At 49.7% G+C, this 18,185-nt stretch overlaps 1 protein-coding gene across 2 annotated transcripts in view; it reads right to left on the bottom strand.

Annotated features, from left to right (window-relative positions):
- Window positions 1–2,700: 2,700 nt before the first annotated feature.
- LOC118377042 (very-long-chain enoyl-CoA reductase) overlaps window positions 2,701–18,185 on the bottom strand; it is a 39,802-nt gene continuing 24,317 nt past the window's right edge. For both annotated transcript variants that reach the window (XM_052528260.1, XM_052528259.1), the window contains 7 exons: window positions 9,503–9,618; window positions 9,154–9,259; window positions 8,254–8,326; window positions 4,476–4,522; window positions 4,311–4,368; window positions 4,103–4,191; window positions 2,701–3,342 (listed from right to left, as the gene is read on the bottom strand). In XM_052528260.1, coding sequence (XP_052384220.1) covers window positions 3,169–3,342; window positions 4,103–4,191; window positions 4,311–4,368; window positions 4,476–4,522; window positions 8,254–8,326; window positions 9,154–9,259; window positions 9,503–9,618 — 663 coding nt within the window. In that variant the 3' untranslated portion in view covers window positions 2,701–3,168. The remainder of the gene's footprint in view (window positions 3,343–4,102; window positions 4,192–4,310; window positions 4,369–4,475; window positions 4,523–8,253; window positions 8,327–9,153; window positions 9,260–9,502; window positions 9,619–18,185) is intronic.

Here is an 18,185-nt window from a genome sequence, read left to right as displayed (position 1 = left end):
AACATTAAACGGCCTTGACTCAATCTATATGAGTGCAAACATATAACCTATAGGGTGAAGTCAGGCCTAATCTCTTGAGTCTGTGCGGGCTGGCATTTCTTCTGCTCTGCTGTCCTGGAGGAGGTGAGTGGGCCTACACAGCTTAGGTGGGGAACAGGAAGTTGACTTGACAGTGGTCATGTGGCTTTCCATTACAGTACAAAATGGCATGTAGTATTGTTATCAGAGAGGTCAATGCATTTGTCTGATGGGGACACAGGTGAATAGAGTTGTCAGACTTGTAGTAGTCAGTTCTGCCATCTGAGGTCCTCCCCCATCACATCCACTTTAACGCCCCTCTTCTCAATCTCTGTGTGTGTGGGATCAGCTACGTGGTGCGGATCATGAAGGAATAACCTAGAGGGGGATCAATGCAGGCCTACATTAACCAGATGAGGAAGAAGAGGGTGGAGGAAGCCCAGGCAGCCTATGGTGGGGTATCATCATTAACCTATAGTCATCATGACCTCTAACCCCTCTGTGTACATACCTGCTGCTCTCACAATAAAATGAGCTCCATGACTCAGGCCTACAGTAACCCTGAGGGATCACCCAGGCCTCTTTGTTTGTTTCCTGGTCAATCTTGTTAAAAGGGTCGAGCAGAAACCAACGTGGAGGGACCCACCCCAATCTGTCCAATAGAAATGCTTGTTTTTGTTGAATACACCCCAGGTCGTAGGAGGGGTGTGTATCAGAGCAGGGTCTGAGCCAGCTATCTGACAGTGGGGTTGTTGAATACATGTGGCTTTCCAGGTAAAATGTAGGAGGGGTGTGTATCAGTCAGGACACACTGAGCCAGCTATCTGACAGTGGGGTTGTTGAATACACCCCAGGTAGTAGGAGGGGTGTGTATCAGGAAGCAGGGTCTGAGCCAGCTATCTGACAGTGGGGTTGATGACATACACCCCAGGTATGTAGGAGGGTTTGTGTGTATCAGAGCAGGGTCTGAGCCAGCTATCTGACAGTGGGGTTGTTTTTGTGAATACACCCCAGGTAGTAGGAGGGGTGTGTATCAGAGCAGGGTCTGAGCCAGCTATCTGACAGTGGGGTTGTTGAATACACCCCAGGTAGTAGGAGGGGTGTGTATCAGAGCAGGGTCTGAGCCAGCTATCTGACAGTGGGGTTGATGAATACACCCCAGGTAGTAGGAGGGGTGTGTATCAGAGCAGGGTCTGAGCCAGCTATCTGACAGTGGGGTTGATGAATACACCCCAGGTAGTAGGAGGGGTGTGTATCAGAGCAGGGTCTGAGCCAGCTATCTGACAGTGGGGTTGATGAATACACCCCAGGTAGTAGGAGGGGTGTGTATCAGAGCAGGGTCTGAGCCAGCTATCTGACAGTGGGGTTGTTGAATACACCCCAGGTAGTAGGAGGGGTGTGTATCAGAGCAGGGTCTGAGCCAGCTATCTGACAGTGGGGTTGATGAATACACCCCAGGTAGTAGGAGGGGTGTGTATCAGAGCAGGGTCTGAGCCAGCTATCTGACAGTGGGGTTGATGAATACACCCCAGGTAGTAGGAGGGGTGTGTATCAGAGCAGGGTCTGAGCCAGCTATCTGACAGTGGGGTTGTCGACAATGCAGCTTTTAAAAGGCGATGTTCCCGTGTTTGTAGTAGAGATCTCATTCACGGTGAACATGTTCTATCGGACATTTGCCTTTAAAAAGCGGCATTGTCGACAACCTCTGCGGTCTAACTGAATCCTGGCCAAACATTTAGGCCTGGATTGAATCAGGTCGCGGGTCAACCAGCGTTGGCCGGATCCACATAGCTGATGTTTCCACGGTGTTGGAGGTGTAACTGCAGTAGGAGCTGACGAATCAGATAAGGGGTTTGTCAATAGCAGCCTCTCTGTGCTGCGTTAGAGCCTACGCTCTGTTTTGAACTTCTATCAGGGTCAGGAATAATGACTCTGTCAAATGATGTTCAGATAATGTATGTTTTCATTTGAATGGGGGATTTCTGCCTTCCAGTCTAATTCAAGTGTTTGAACTTTAACAGCTGAATGGGATTTTTGTCTTATCCAATGTCCGTGTCCGTGATGGTGTTAACCGGTCTCATCACACAGAGCTGCTTGGGGATCTGACCGCTCTAACGTAGTTCCACCTCTGACTCCACCCAGACATCAGCTGTCATCAGTTAATGCTGATCTGAGTGAATCAAGATCAGTTTGTTTCTTTATCACTCGTCCTGCCTGTGCTACGTTCAACGGGGTGAAAAGCTAGTCCAGGACTGAGCAGAACTACTGATCTAGGATCAGGTTAGCCTTTTATTTCATAATGAGAAGAGGGGAGCTGATCCTAGATCATATGGACATGTGCACTTTGTCTGGTCATTCAGGATGACATCTTTCCCTCTACTGACAGTAGCTCTGCTACCATCTAGATCCAACTGATTGAATAGAATCAATTTAGTTTTGCATTCCGTCCTTATCACAGGCTGGGTTTAGACAGGCAGCCCAATTCTGATTTCTCACTCATTTGCGCAATCAGATCTGAGATTGGTCAATAGACCAATTTGTGGGGTGGGATCACAATTGGTCTGCCTGTGTAAACGCAGCCTTAGAGATGTATCATATGGCCCCTCATCTCCAGTGTAGTAACAGTCTATATCATCAGATCATAGATGGTTTTTAAACTGTCTTCTAATGAAAGCTCCAACATAACGACCAAAAGCTCATGGTTTATTTCCCCATTTCTGATCAAAGACTTTGGTATTGTTATACTTCTTCACATGAGTAAAAAAACAACTAAAGTAACCCAGAGCAGATAGACCTACACCTTGTTAGATACTGGTCACATCCCAAATGGCTCCCTAGCCCCTATGTAGTGCACTACTTTTGACCCGAGGGCCCTGTAGTATTGTACCATTTGAGACATGCCAGACTGTCAGTCAGGTTATTAAACACTCAGATAAGAAAAATAACAATAGCCAATCACGTGGGTTGAGGAGCGTTGTTAGGCAGAAACTTCTGTGTGGGAAAGCATAGTATAAGACAGCCTCCTCAAAATGTTTTGGGGGGGGTAAGTGTTATTAATTGGAGGGGGGGGGGGGGGTAGTCCAAGGGGGCAGGGTTCTCATTCCAGGTCAGTCCAGTGTAGTGTAGGTTTGGGTGGGTCTCCATTCTTCTCTAGAGGACGAAGGGGAGGATGGGCGAGCGAAGGGGAGGGTAGTCCCGGAACTCTTTCAGGTAGCTGCGGTGCTTCCCCTTGGCCCACACCGTCATCTGGATGAAGCCCACCGCCGTGAAGAAAGCCACCGGCAGACACTGGGTCATCAAGGTGAAGCCGAACCACGAGCCCAGCTACAGGAGAGGAGAGATGGTGTTACACACACACACACACACACACGCACACGCACACACACACACGCACACACACACACACCATAATGTGGATGTTGAATAAGGCAGCCCCCTGCACCTCTGATTCAGAGGGGTTGGGTTAAATGTGGAATACATTTAGTTATATAACTGACCAGGTATCCAAACCTGTTTCCTATACACTAAAATTTCACTGCCAACTTCTGCCACTAGGTGGCCATGAGCCTAACTACTACAGTGAGAGACATAATTCACACTGTTCCTCCTAACCAGCAGAGAGCAGCATCAGCCTGGACTAAATACAGGGTGATGTCGCCCCGAGACGTTGACCTTTGCATTTTCCACACTAATGGTTAAGATTGGTGGAGGGGAAGCTGATCCTAGATCTGTGCCTGGACTAAATACAGGGTGATGTCGCCCAGACGTTTGCATTTTCCAACTAATGGTTAAGATTGGTGGAGGGAAGCTGATCCTAGATCCCCTAGACGTTGATCTTTGCATTTTCCACACTAATGGTTAAGATTGGTGGAGGAAGCTGATCCTAGATCTGTGCCTGAACTAGCCTAGTGGTTAGAGCGTTGGACTAGTAACCGGAAGGTTGCAAGTTCAAACCCCAAGCTGACAAGGTACAAATCTGTAGTTCTGCCCCTGAACAGGCAGTTAACTGTTCCTAGGCCGTCATTGAAAATAAGAATGTTCTTAATTGACATGCCTGGTTAAATAAAGGTAAAATAAGACTCACCTCATAGGTGTAGTTGGGACAGGAGACCAGCAGGAAGATCCAGGTGAAGGGGTTCTTAGTGGGGTAGGGGATCTTCCTGGTCTTAGATCCTGATGGAGACAGACAGAGGGAGAGAGATTATTGTGGGCTACTGTTTTGTAGCACACAGAGAAAACAGTGCATGTTGAACTGATTGATGTGTTCTAATGTATTCAATAGGAGTGTGTACCTGGTGGGCGGAGGTTCCGCAGGGCGATATGGATGGAGAAGTTACCAACCTGACAGAACTGAGAAGATAGCATCTACTAAATAACCATTTACTATGATATCGTTCTATTACTATAGTATACAGGATGAGTACATTATAGTAGATCATAGAACAGTAGAGTCTTACCAGAAAGATGATGAGGGCAATCCTGACCTGCTGCTCACCATAGATTGCTGAAAAGACAAGGGTGGTTAATATAGTAGCGTACTCACTAGGGGGTGGTTCATATAGTAGCGTACTCACTAGGTGGTGGTTAATATAGTAGCATACTCACTAGGGGATGGTGTATATAGAGGTTGGTTAATATAGTAGCGTACTCACTAGGTGGTGGTTAATATAGTAGCGTACTCACTAGGTGGTATGTAGTAGAGGGCGGTTAATATAGTAGCGTACTCACTAGGGGGTGGTGTATATAGAGGGTGGTTAATATAGTAGCGTACTCACTAGGTGGTGTATATAGAGGGTGGTAAATCTAGTAGCGTACTCACTAGGGGGTGGTTAATATAGGAGCATACTCACTCGGTGGTGGTTAATATAGTAGCGTACTCACTAGGGGGTGGTGTATATAGAGGGTGGTTAATATAGTAGCGTACTCACTAGGTGGTGGTTAATATAGTAGCGTACTCACTAGGGGGTGGTTAATATAGTAGCGTACTCACTAGGGGGTGGTTAATATAGTAGCGTACTCACTAGGGGGTGGTTAATATAGTAGCGTACTCACTAGGGGGTGGTTAATATAGTAGCATACTCACTAGGTGGTGGTTAATATAGTAACGTACTCACTAGGTGGTATATATAGAGGGTGGTTAATATACAGTGCCTTGCGAAAGTATTCGGCCCCCTTGAACTTTGCGACCTTTTGCCACATTTCAGGCTTCAAACATAAAAATATAAAACTGTATTTTTTTGTGAAGAATCAACAACAAGTGGGACACAATCATGAAGTGGAACGACATTTATTGGATATTTCAAACTTTTTAACAAATCAAAAACTGAAAAATTGGGCGTGCAAAATTATTCAGCCCCTTTACTTTCAGTGCAGCAAACTCTCTCCAGAAGTTCAGTGAGGATCTCTGAATGATCCAATGTTGACCTAAATGACTAATGATGATAAATACAATCCACCTGTGTGTAATCAAGTCTCCGTATAAATGCACCTGCACTGTGATAGTCTCAGAGGTCCGTTAAAAGCGCAGAGAGCATCATGAAGAACAAGGAACACACCAGGCAGGTCCAAGATACTGTTGTGAAGAAGTTTAAAGCCGGATTTGGATACAAAAAGATTTCCCAAGCTTTAAACATCCCAAGGAGCACTGTGCAAGCGATAATATTGAAATGGAAGGAGTATCAGACCACTGCAAATCTACCAAGACCTGGCCGTCCCTCTAAACTTTCAGCTCATACAAGGAGAAGACTGATCAGAGATGCAGCCAAGAGGCCCATGATCACTCTGGATGAACTGCAGAGATCTACAGCTGAGGTGGGACACACTGTACATAGGACAACAATCAGTCGTATATTGCACAAATCTGGCCTTTATGGAAGAGTGGCAAGAAGAAAGCCATTTCTTTTTTAAAGATATCCATAAAAAGTGTTGTTTAAAGTTTGCCACAAGCCACCTGGGAGACACACCAAACATGTGGAAGAAGGTGCTCTGGTCAGATGAAACCAAAATTGAACTTTTTGGCAACAATGCAAAACGTTATGTTTGGCGTAAAAGCAACACAGCTCATCCCGCTGAACACACCATCCCCACTGTCAAACATGGTGGTGGCAGCATCATGGTTTGGGCCTGCTTTTCTTCAGCAGGGACATGGAATATGGTTAAAATTGATGGGAAGATGGGTGGAGCCAAATACAGGACCATTCTGGAAGAAAACCTGATGGAGTCTGCAAAAGACCTGAGACTGGGACGGAGATTTGTCTTCCAATAAGACAATGATCCAAAACATAAAGCAAAATCTACAATGGAATGGTTCAAAAATAAACATATCCAGGTGTTAGAATGGCCAAGTCAAAGTCCAGACCTGAATCCAATCGAGAATCTGTGGAAAGAACCGAAAACTGCTGTTCACAAATGCTCTCCATCCAACCTCACTGAGCTCGAGCTGTTTTGCAAGGAGGAATGGGAAAAAAATGTCAGTCTCTCGATGTGCAAAACTGATAGAGACATACCCCAAGCGACTTACAGCTGTAATCGCAGCAAAAGGTGGCGCTACAAAGTATTAACTTAAGGGGGCTGAATAATTTTGCACACCCAATTTTTCAGTTTTTGATTTGTTAAAAAAAGTTTGAAATATCCAATAAATGTCGTTCCACTTCATGATTGTGTCCCACTTGTTGTTGATTCTTCACAAAAAAATACAGTTTTATATCTTTATGTTTGAAGCCTGAAATGTGGCAAAAGGTCGCAAAGTTCAAGGGGGCCGAATACTTTCGCAAGGCACTGTAGTAGTGTACTCACTAGGTGGTGGTTAATATAGTAGCGTACTCACTAGGTGGTGTATATAGCAGGTGGTTAATATAGTAGCGTACTCACTAGGTGGTGGTTAATATAGTAGCGTACTCACTAGGTGGTGGTTAATATAGTAGCGTACTCACTAGGTGGTGTATATAGCGGGTGGTTAATATAGTAGCGTACTCACTAGGTGGTGTATATAGCGGGTGGTTAATATAGTAGCGTACTCACTAGGTGGTGGTTAATATAGTAGCGTACTCACTAGGTGGTGGTTAATATAGTAGCGTACTCACTAGGTGGTGTATATAGCGGGTGGTTAATATAGTAGCGTACTCACCAGGTGGTGTATATAGAGGGTTAATATAGTAGCGTCACTAGGTGGTGGTTAATATAGTAGCGTACTCACTAGGTGGTGTATATAGTGGTTAATATAGTAGCGTACTCACTAGGTGGTGGTTAATATAGTAGCGTACTCACTAGGTGGTGGTTAATATAGTAGCGTACTCACTAGGTGGTGTATATAGCGGGTGGTTAATATAGTAGCGTACTCACTAGGTGGTGGTTAATATAGTAGCGTACTCACTTGGTGGTGTATATAGCGGGTGGTTAATATAGTAGCATACTCACTAGGTGGTGTATATAGAGGGTGGTTAATATAGTAGCGTACTCACTAGGTGGTGTATATAGAGGGTGGTTAATATAGTAGCGTACTCACTAGGTGGTGTATATAGAGGGTGGTTAATATAGTAGCGTACTCACTAGGTGGTGGTTAATATAGTAGCGTACTCACTAGGTGGTGGTTAATATAGTAGTGTACTCACTAGGTGGTGTATATAGCGGGTGGTTAATATAGTAGCGGGTGGTTAATATAGTAGCGTACTCACTAGGTGGTGGTTAATATAGTATATAGGTGGTGGTTAATATAGTAGCGTACTCACTAGGTGGTGTATATAGCATTTGGTTAATATAGTAGCGTACTCACTAGGTGGTGGTTATATAGAGCATACTCACTAGGTGGTGGTGGTAATATAGTAGCGTACTCACTAGGTGGTGTATATAGCAGGGTGGTTAATATAGTAGCGTACTCACTAGGTGGTGTATATAGAGGGTGGTTAATATAGTAGCGTACTCACTAGGTGGTGGTAATATAGTATATATAATATAGTAGCGTACTCACTAGGTGGTGTATATAGAGGGTGGTTAATATAGTAGCGTACTCACTAGGTGGTGGTTAATATAGTAGCGTACTCACTAGGTGGTGTATATAGAGGGTGGTTAATATAGTAGCGTACTCACTAGGTGGTGTATATAGAGGGTGGTTAATATAGTAGCGTACTCACTAGGTGGTGGTTAATATAGTAGCGTACTCACTAGGTGGTGTATATAGAGGGTGGTTAATATAGTAGCGTACTCACTAGGTGGTGGTTAATATAGTAGCGTACTCACTAGGTGGTGTATATAGAGGGTGGTTAATATAGTAGGCCATCCAGGCAGCAAAGCCCCAGTAGTAGGTGCAGTTCTGGAACACAGGAACACAGAACACACTTTATCACACACAGGCTTCATCCCGAATTCCCTATATACTGTACTACCTTTTAACCAGGGCCCATTACCCTATCCACTATATAGTGCACAACTTTTGACCAGAGTCATATGGGCCCTGATCAAAAGTAGTGCATTACATAGGAAATAGGGAGCCAATTAGGATGCGGACCACAGTGTCAAATGACCCCAGAATCTCTCAGCAGGTTCAAAGGTCACCCTGGGTGGAAGAGACAGGCTAGGTTTCCCTAGATGAGGTATGTGTAAGGTGATACACCATCACGATGAGGTAAGAGGGCAACTAAGGCTGTGGTGTGTGTCAGAGAGAGAATGAGTGAGTGAGTGTGTGCGTCAGGGTGTGTGTGTGTACCATCTGTGTGTGTGTTATGAATGTGTGTGTGTGTCAGTATGTGTGTGCATGAGTCAGTGTGTGTGTGTGTGTGTGTTATGAATGCGTGTGTGTGTTATGAATGCGTGTGTGTGTACCGTCAGTGTGTGTGTGTGTGTTATGAATGCGTGTGTGTGTCAGTATGTGTGTGCATGAGTCAGTGTGTGTGTGTGTGTGTGTTATGAATGTGTGTGTGAGTCAGTATGTGTGTGCATGAGTCAGTGTGTGTGTGTGTGTGTGTTATGAATGCGTGTGTGTGCAATGAATGCATGTGTGTGTACCGTCAGTGTGTGTGTGTGTGTGTGTTATGAATGCGTGTGTGTGTGCCGTCAGTGTGTGTGTTATGAATGTGTGTGTGTGTTATGAATGCGTGTGTGCCGTCAGTGTATGTGTGCATGCGTCAGTGTGTGTGTCACCTTGAAGATGTTGCGTAACGGCATGGTCCCGTGGGAGAAGCGATGGACAAACAGGGTCTCCAGGAGTCTCTTCAGGTAATGGAAGGAGTGACACATACAGGCTAGACTGGGATCACACACAAACTACATTACCCAACATGCACCAGGATACTCACCATAGAAACCAAAGACAATGGTTCTCCTTATTCCTGCCATTCGTAGTTTGATGAACAAGAGTTCAACTAGCAGACAAATATGATTCACATCTAACAAGCGGCTCATTGTAGTTCCACTCAGATATACAGTCGTCTGACTACAGTCGTCTGCACGACCCTGTGTGTGTGTGAGAGAGAGAGAGAGAGAGACTCACTGTACGACCCAGTGCTTGCTGGTGGTGAAGTCATATTTGGGGGCGTAGATGAAGGGAACACGGAAGTAGAACATTAGGTAGAGGAGAAGAGGACCACCATACTCTGTCAGAAACACCTGAGAGACAATCAGAGACCTATTTCAATTGACTGATTTCCTTATTGTTGCATTTATATTTTTTGTTCAGCATAATATAGTCCAGGTCTGGATCATTCATAAACCCTGTTGTGTCAGAGCTCCAGATCATTCATCAACCCTGTTGTGTCAGAGCTCCAGATCATTCATAAACCCTGTTGTGTCAGAGCTCCAGATCATTCATCAACCCTGTTGTGTCAGAGCTCCAGATCATTCATCAACCCTGTTGTGTCAGAGCTCCAGATCATTCATCAACCCTGTTGTGTCAGAGCTCCAGATCATTCATCAACCCTGTGGTGTCAGAGCTCCAGATCATTCATCAACCCTGTTGTGTCAGAGCTCCAGATCATTCATCAACCCTGTTGTGTCAGAGCTCCAGATCATTCATCAACCCTGTGGTGTCAGAGCTCCAGATCATTCATCAACCCTGTTGTGTCAGAGCTCCAGATCATTCATCAACCCTGTTGTGTCAGAGCTCCAGATCATTCATCAACCCTGTTGTGTCAGAGCTCCAGATCATTCATCAACCCTGTGGTGTCAGAGCTCCAGATCATTCATCAACCCTGTGGTGTCAGAGCTCCAGATCATTCATCAACCCTGTTGTGTCAGAGCTCCAGATCATTCATCAACCCTGTTGTGTCAGAGCTCCAGATCATTCATCAACCCTGTTGTGTGAGCTCCAGATCATTCATCAACCCTGAGAACTCCAGATCATTCATCAACCCTGTTGTGTCAGAGCTCCAGATCATTCATCAACCCTGTGGTGTCAGAGCTCCAGATCATTCATCAACCCTGTGGTGTCAGAGCTCCAGATCATTCATCAACCCTGTTGTGTCAGAGCTCCGGATCATTCATCAACCCTGTTGTGTCAGAGCTCCAGATCATTCATCAACCCTGTTGTGTCAGAGCTCCATTCATTCATCAACCCTGTTGTGTCAGAGCTCCAGATCATTCATCAACCCTGTTGTGTCAGAGCTCCAGATCATTCATCAACCCTGTTGTGTCAGAGCTCCAGATCATTCCTGTTGTCAACCCCCTGTGGTGTCAGAGCTCCAGATCATTCATCAACCCTGTTGTGTCAGAGCTCCAGATCATTCATCAACCCTGTTGTGTCAGAGCTCCAGATCATTCATCAACCCTGTGGTGTCAGAGCTCCAGATCATTCATCAACCCTGTTGTGTCAGAGCTCCAGATCATTCATCAACCCTGTTGTGTCAGAGCTCCAGATCATTCATCAACCCTGTTGTGTCAGAGCTCCAGATCATTCATCAACCCTGTTGTGTCAGAGCTCCAGATCATTCATCAACTCTTGTCTGAGCAGCAAAGGACAAAGCCATTTTAAAAACTGTTGCTACGGTCATCATGAATAACTTACAAAACATAACTCAACTTTTCTCCCTCCCTCTAGTCTGCCCAGCTCTCCTCCTAGTGGAACACTGGTGTTTAGTCTGCCCAGCTCTCCTCCTAGTGGAACACTGGTGTCTAGTCTGCCCAGCTCTCCTCCTCCTCCTAGTGGAACACTGGTGTCTAGTCTGCCCAGCTCTCCTCCTAGTGGAACACTGGTGTCTAGTCTGCCCAGCTCTCCTCCTAGTGGAACACTGGTGTCTAGTCTGCCCAGCTCTCCTCCTCCTAGTGGAACACTGGTGTCTAGTCTGCCCAGCTCTCCTCCTAGTGGAACACTGGTGTCTAGTCTGCCCAGCTCTCCTCCTCCTGGTGTTTAGTCTGCCCAGTGGAACACTGGTGTCTAGTCTGCCCAGCTCTCCTCCTCCTCCTAGTGGAACACTGGTGTCTAGTCTGCCCAGCTCTCCTCCTCCTAGTGGAACACTGGTGTCTAGTCTGCCCAGCTCTCCTCCTAGTGGAACACTGGTGTCTAGTCTGCCCAGCTCTCCTCCTCCTCCTAGTGGAACACTGGTGTCTAGTCTGCCCAGCTCTCCTCCTAGTGGAACACTGGTGTCTAGTCTGCCCAGCTCTCCTCCTCCTAGTGGAACACTGGTGTCTAGTCTGCCCAGCTCTCCTCCTAGTGGAACACTGGTGTCTAGTCTGCCCAGCTCTCCTCCTCCTAGTGGAACACTGGTGTCTAGTCTGCCCAGCTCTCCTCCTAGTGGAACACTGGTGTCTAGTCTGCCCAGCTCTCCTCCTCCTCCTAGTGGAACACTGGTGTTTAGTCTGCCCAGCTCTCCTCCTCCTAGTGGAACACTGGTGTCTAGTCTGCCCAGCTCTCCTCCTAGTGGAACACTGGTGTCTAGTCTGCCCAGCTCTCCTCCTCCTAGTGGAACACTGGTGTCTAGTCTGCCCAGCTCTCCTCCTCCTAGTGGAACACTGGTGTCTAGTCTGCCCAGCTCTCCTCCTAGTGGAACACTGGTGTCTAGTCTGCCCAGCTCTCCTCCTCCTAGTGGAACACTGGTGTCTAGTCTGCCCAGCTCTCCTCCTCCTAGTGGAACACTGGTGTCTAGTCTGCCCAGCTCTCCTCCTAGTGGAACACTGGTGTCTAGTCTGCCCAGCTCTCCTCCTCCTAGTGGAACACTGGTGTCTAGTCTGCCCAGCTCTCCTCCTCCTAGTGGAACACTGGTGTCTAGTCTGCCCAGCTCTCCTCCTCCTCCTGGAACACTGGTGTCTAGTCTGCCCAGCTCTCCTCCTCCTAGTGGAACACTGGTGTCTAGTCTGCCCAGCTCCTCCTCCTCCTGGAACACTGGTGTCTAGTCTGCCCAGCTCTCCTCCTCCTAGTGGAACACTGGTGTCTAGTCTGCCCAGCTCTCCTCCTCCTAGTGGAACACTGGTGTCTAGTCTGCCCAGCTCTCCTCCTCCTCCTCCTCCTAGTGGAACACTGGTGTCTAGTCTGCCCAGCTCTCCTCCTCCTAGTGGAACACTGGTGTCTAGTCTGCCCAGCTCTCCTCCTAGTGGAACACTGGTGTCTAGTCTGCCCAGCTCTCCTCCTCCTCCTAGTGGAACACTGGTGTCTAGTCTGCCCAGCTCTCCTCCTCCTAGTGGAACACTGGTGTCTAGTCTGCCCAGCTCTCCTCCTCCTAGTGGAACACTGGTGTCTAGTCTGCCCAGCTCTCCTCCTCCTAGTGGAACACTGGTGTCTAGTCTGCCCAGCTCTCCTCCTCCTAGTGGAACACTGGTGTCTAGTCTGCCCAGCTCTCCTCCTCCTAGTGGAACACTGGTGTCTAGTCTGCCCAGCTCTCCTCCTCCTAGTGGAACACTGGTGTTTAGTCTGCCCAGCTCTCCTCCTCCTCCTAGTGGAACACTGGTGTCTAGTCTGCCCAGCTCTCCTCCTCCTAGTGGAACACTGGTGTCTCTCCTCCTCCTAGTCACTGGTGTCCCAGCTCTCCTCCTAGTGGAACACTGGTGTCTAGTCTAGCTCTCCTCCTCCTAGTGGAACACTGGTGTTTAGTCTGCCCAGCTCTCCTCCTCCTAGTGGAACACTGGTGTCTAGTCTGCCCAGCTCTCCTCCTCCTAGTGGAACACTGGTGTCTAGTCTGCCCAGCTCTCCTCCTCCTAGTGGAACACTGGTGTCTAGTCTGCCCAGCTCTCCTCCTCCTAGTGGAACACTGGTGTCTAGTCTGCCCAGCTCTCTCCTAGTGGAACACTGGTGTCTAGTCTGCCCAGCTCTCTCCTCCTAGTGGAACACTGGTGTTTAGTCTGCCCAGCTCTCCTCCTCCTAGTGGAACACTGGTGTCTAGTCTGCCCAGCTCTCCTCCTCACTGGTGTCTAGTCTGCCCAGCTGGGAACACTGGTGTCTAGTCTGCCCAGCTCTCCTCCTCACTGGTGTCTAGTCTCCCAGCTCTCCTCCTAGTGGAACACTGGTGTCTAGTCTGCCCAGCTCTCCTCCTCCTAGTGGAACACTGGTGTCTAGTCTGCCCAGCTCTCCTCCTCACTGGTGTCTAGTCTGCCCAGCTCTCCTCCTAGTGGAACACTGGTGTCTAGTCTGCCCAGCTCTCCTCCTCCTAGTGGAACACTGGTGTCTAGTCTGCCCAGCTCTCCTCCTCCTCCTAGTGGAACACTGGTGTTTAGTCTGCCCAGCTCTCCTCCTAGTGGAACACTGGTGTCTAGTCTGCCCAGCTCTCCTCCTCCTCCTAGTGGAACACTGGTGTTTCTGCCCAGCTCTCCTCCTCCTAGTGGAACACTGGTGTCTAGTCTGCCCAGCTCTCCTCCTAGTGGAACACTGGTGTCTAGTCTGCCCAGCTCTCCTCCTCCTAGTGGAACACTGGTGTCTAGTCTGCCCAGCTCTCCTCCTCCTCCTAGTGGAACACTGGTGTCTAGTCTGCCCAGCTCTCCTCCTCCTAGTGGAACACTGGTGTCTAGTCTGCCCAGCTCTCCTCCTCCTAGTGGAACACTGGTGTCTAGTCTGCCCAGCTCTCCTCCTAGTGGAACACTGGTGTCTAGTCTGCCCAGCTCTCCTCCTCCTAGTGGAACACTGGTGTTTAGTCTGCCCAGCTCTCCTCCTCCTAGTGGAACACTGGTGTCTAGTCTGCCCAGCTCTCCTCCTCCTAGTGGAACACTGGTGTTTAGTCTGCCCAGCTCTCCTCCTCCTAGTGGAACACTGGTGTCTAGTCTGCCCAGCTCTCCTCCTCCTAGTGGAACACTGGTGTTTAGTCTGCCCAGCTCTCCTCCTCCTAGTGGAACACTGGTGTCTAGTCTGCCCAGCTCTCCTCCTCCTAGTGGAACACTGGTGTTTAGTCTGCCCAGCTCTCCTCCTAGTGGAACACTGGTGTCCTGCCCAGCTAGTGGAACACTGGTGTTTAGTCTGCCCAGCTCTCCTCCTAGTGGAACACTGGTGTTTAGTCTGCCCAGCTCTCCTCCTAGTGGAACACTGGTGTCTAGTCTGCCCAGCTCTCCTCCTCCTCCTAGTGGAACACTGGTGTCTAGTCTGCTCAGCTCTCCTCCTCCTGGTGTCTAGTCTGCCCAGCTGGGAACACTGGTGTCTAGTCTGCCCAGCTCTCCTCCTCCTAGTGGAACACTGGTGTCTAGTCTGCCCAGCTCTCCTCCTAGTGGAACACTGGTGTCTAGTCTGCCCAGCTCTCCTCCTAGTGGAACACTGGTGTCTAGTCTGCCCAGCTCTCCTCCTCCTCCTAGTGGAACACTGGTGTCTAGTCTGCCCAGCTCTCCTCAGCACTGGTGTCCTCCTCCTCCTAGTGGAACACTGGTGTCTAGTCTGCCCAGCTCTCCTCCTCCTAGTGGAACACTGGTGTCTAGTCTGCCCAGCTCTCCTCCTAGTGGAACACTGGTGTCTAGTCTGCCCAGCTCTCCTCCTAGTGGAACACTGGTGTCTAGTCTGCCCAGCTCTCCTCCTCCTAGTGGAACACTGGTGTCTAGTCTGCCCAGCTCTCCTCCTGGTGTTTAGTCTGCCCAGCTCTCCTCCTAGTGGAACACTGGTGTTTAGTCTGCCCAGCTCTCCTCCTAGTGGAACACTGGTGTCTAGTCTGCCCAGCTCTCCTCCTAGTGGAACACTGGTGTCTAGTCTGCCCAGCTCTCCTCCTAGTGGAACACTGGTGTCTAGTCTGCCCAGCTCTCCTCCTAGTGGAACACTGGTGTCTAGTCTGCCCAGCTCTCCTCCTCCTCCTAGTGGAACACTGGTGTTTAGTCTGCCCAGCTCTCCTCCTCACTGGTGTCTAGTCTGCCCAGCTCTCCTCCTCCTAGTGGAACACTGGTGTTTAGTCTGCCCAGCTCTCCTCCTAGTGGAACACTGGTGTCTAGTCTGCCCAGCTCTCCTCCTCCTAGTGGAACACTGGTGTCTAGTCTGCCCAGCTCTCCTCCTAGTGGAACACTGGTGTTTAGTCTGCCCAGCTCTCCTCCTCCTAGTGGAACACTGGTGTCTAGTCTGCCCAGCTCTCCTCCTAGTGGAACACTGGTGTCTAGTCTGCCCAGCTCTCCTCCTCCTAGTGGAACACTGGTGTTTAGTCTGCCCAGCTCTCCTCCTAGTGGAACACTGGTGTTTAGTCTGCCCAGCTCTCCTCCTAGTGGAACACTGGTGTCTAGTCTGCCCAGCTCTCCTCCTCCTAGTGGAACACTGGTGTCTAGTCTGCCCAGCTCTCCTCCTCCTAGTGGAACACTGGTGTTTAGTCTGCCCAGCTCTCCTCCTCCTAGTGGAACACTGGTGTTTAGTCTGCCCAGCTCTCCTCCTCCTAGTGGAACACTGGTGTCTAGTCTGCCCAGCTCTCCTCCTCCTAGTGGAACACTGGTGTCTAGTCTGCCCAGCTCTCCTCCTCCTAGTGGAACACTGGTGTTTAGTCTGCCCAGCTCTCCTCCTCCTAGTGGAACACTGGTGTTTAGTCTGCCCAGCTCTCCTCCTCCTAGTGGAACACTGGTGTCTAGTCTGCCCAGCTCTCCTCCTCCTAGTGGAACACTGGTGTCTAGTCTGCCCAGCTCTCCTCCTAGTGGAACACTGGTGTTTAGTCTGCCCAGCTCTCCTCCTAGTGGAACACTGGTGTCTAGTCTGCCCAGCTGTGGAACACTGGTGTCTAGTCTGCCCAGCTCTCCTCCTCCTAGTGGAACACTGGTGTCTAGTCTGCCCAGCTCTCCTCCTCCTAGTGGAACACTGGTGTCTAGTCTGCCCAGCTCTCCTCCTCCTAGTGGAACACTGGTGTTTAGTCTGCCCAGCTCTCCTCCTCCTAGTGGAACACTAGTGGAACACTGGTGTTTAGTCTGCCCAGCTCTCCCTCCTAGTGGAACACTGGTGTCTAGTCTGCCCAGCTCTCCTCCTAGTGGAACACTGGTGTCTAGTCTGCCCAGCTCTCCTCCTCCTCCTAGTGGAACACTGGTGTCTAGTCTGCCCAGCTCTCCTCCTAGTGGAACACTGGTGTTTAGTCTGCCCAGCTCTCCTCCTCCTCCTAGTGGAACACTGGTGTTTAGTCTGCCCAGCTCTCCTCCTCCTCCTAGTGGAACACTGGTGTCTAGTCTGCCCAGCTCTCCTCCTCCTCCTAGTGGAACACTGGTGTTTAGTCTGCCCAGCTCTCCTCCTCCTCCTAGTGGAACACTGGTGTCTAGTCTGCCCAGCTCTCCTCCTCCTAGTGGAACACTGGTGTTTAGTCTGCCCAGCTCTCCTCCTCCTCCTAGTGGAACACTGGTGTCTAGTCTGCCCAGCTCTCCTCCTAGTGGAACACTGGTGTTTAGTCTGCCCAGCTCTCCTCCTCCTCCTAGTGGAACACTGGTGTCTAGTCTGCCCAGCTCTCCTCCTCCTAGTGGAACACTGGTGTTTAGTCTGCCCAGCTCTCCTCCTCCTAGTGGAACACTGGTGTCTAGTCTGCCCAGCTCTCCTCCTAGTGGAACACTGGTGTCCTGCCCAGCTCTCCTCCTAGTGGAACACTGGTGTCTAGTCTGCCCAGCTCTCCTCCTAGTGGAACACTGGTGTTTAGTCTGCCCAGCTCTCCTCCTAGTGGAACACTGGTGTCTAGTCTGCCCAGCTCTCCTCCTCCTAGTGGAACACTGGTGTTTAGTCTGCCCAGCTCTCCTCCTCCTCCTCGTGGAACACTGGTGTCTAGTCTGCCCAGCTCTCCTCCTCCTAGTGGAACACTGGTGTCTAGTCTGCCCAGCTCTCCTCCTCCTAGTGGAACACTGGTGTCTAGTCTGCCCAGCTCTCCTCCTAGTGGAACACTGGTGTTTAGTCTGCCCAGCTCTCCTCCTCCTCCTAGTGGAACACTGGTGTCTAGTCTGCCCAGCTCTCCTCCTAGTGGAACACTGGTGTCTAGTCTGCCCAGCTCTCCTCCTAGTGGAACACTGGTGTCTAGTCTGCCCAGCTCTCCTCCTAGTGGAACACTGGTGTCTAGTCTGCCCAGCTCTCCTCCTAGTGGAACACTGGTGTCTAGTCTGCCCAGCTCTCCTCCTCCTCCTAGTGGAACACTGGTGTCTAGTCTGCCCAGCTCTCCTCCTCCTCCTAGTGGAACACTGGTGTTTAGTCTGCCCAGCTCTCCTCCTAGTGGAACACTGGTGTCTAGTCTGCCCAGCTCTCCTCCTCCTAGTGGAACACTGGTGTTTAGTCTGCCCAGCTCTCCTCCTAGTGGAACACTGGTGTCTAGTCTGCCCAGCTCTCCTCCTAGTGGAACACTGGTGTCTAGTCTGCCCAGCTCTCCTCCTCCTAGTGGAACACTGGTGTTTAGTCTGCCCAGCTCTCCTCCTAGTGGAACACTGGTGTCTAGTCTGCCCAGCTCTCCTCCTAGTGGAACACTGGTGTCTAGTCTGCCCAGCTCTCCTCCTCCTAGTGGAACACTGGTGTCTAGTCTGCCCAGCTCTCCTCCTCCTCCTAGTGGAACACTGGTGTTTAGTCTGCCCAGCTCTGCTAGTGGAACACTGGTGTTTCTCCTCCTCCTCCTAGTGGAACACTGGTGTTTAGTCTGCCCAGCTCTCCTCCTAGTGGAACACTGGTGTCTAGTCTGCCCAGCTCTCCTCCTCCTAGTGGAACACTGGTGTTTAGTCTGCCCAGCTCTCCTCCTCCTAGTGGAACACTGGTGTTTAGTCTGCCCAGCTCTCCTCCTAGTGGAACACTGGTGTTTAGTCTGCCCAGCTCTCCTCCTCCTAGTGGAACACTGGTGTTTAGTCTGCCCAGCTCTCCT

Source organism: Oncorhynchus keta, chromosome 10 (assembly GCF_023373465.1).
Source record: "Oncorhynchus keta strain PuntledgeMale-10-30-2019 chromosome 10, Oket_V2, whole genome shotgun sequence".
NCBI lineage: Eukaryota > Metazoa > Chordata > Actinopteri > Salmoniformes > Salmonidae > Oncorhynchus > Oncorhynchus keta.
The sequence above is the reverse complement of the archived record's forward strand: the minus strand, read 5'-3'. Positions and strand labels throughout refer to the sequence as shown.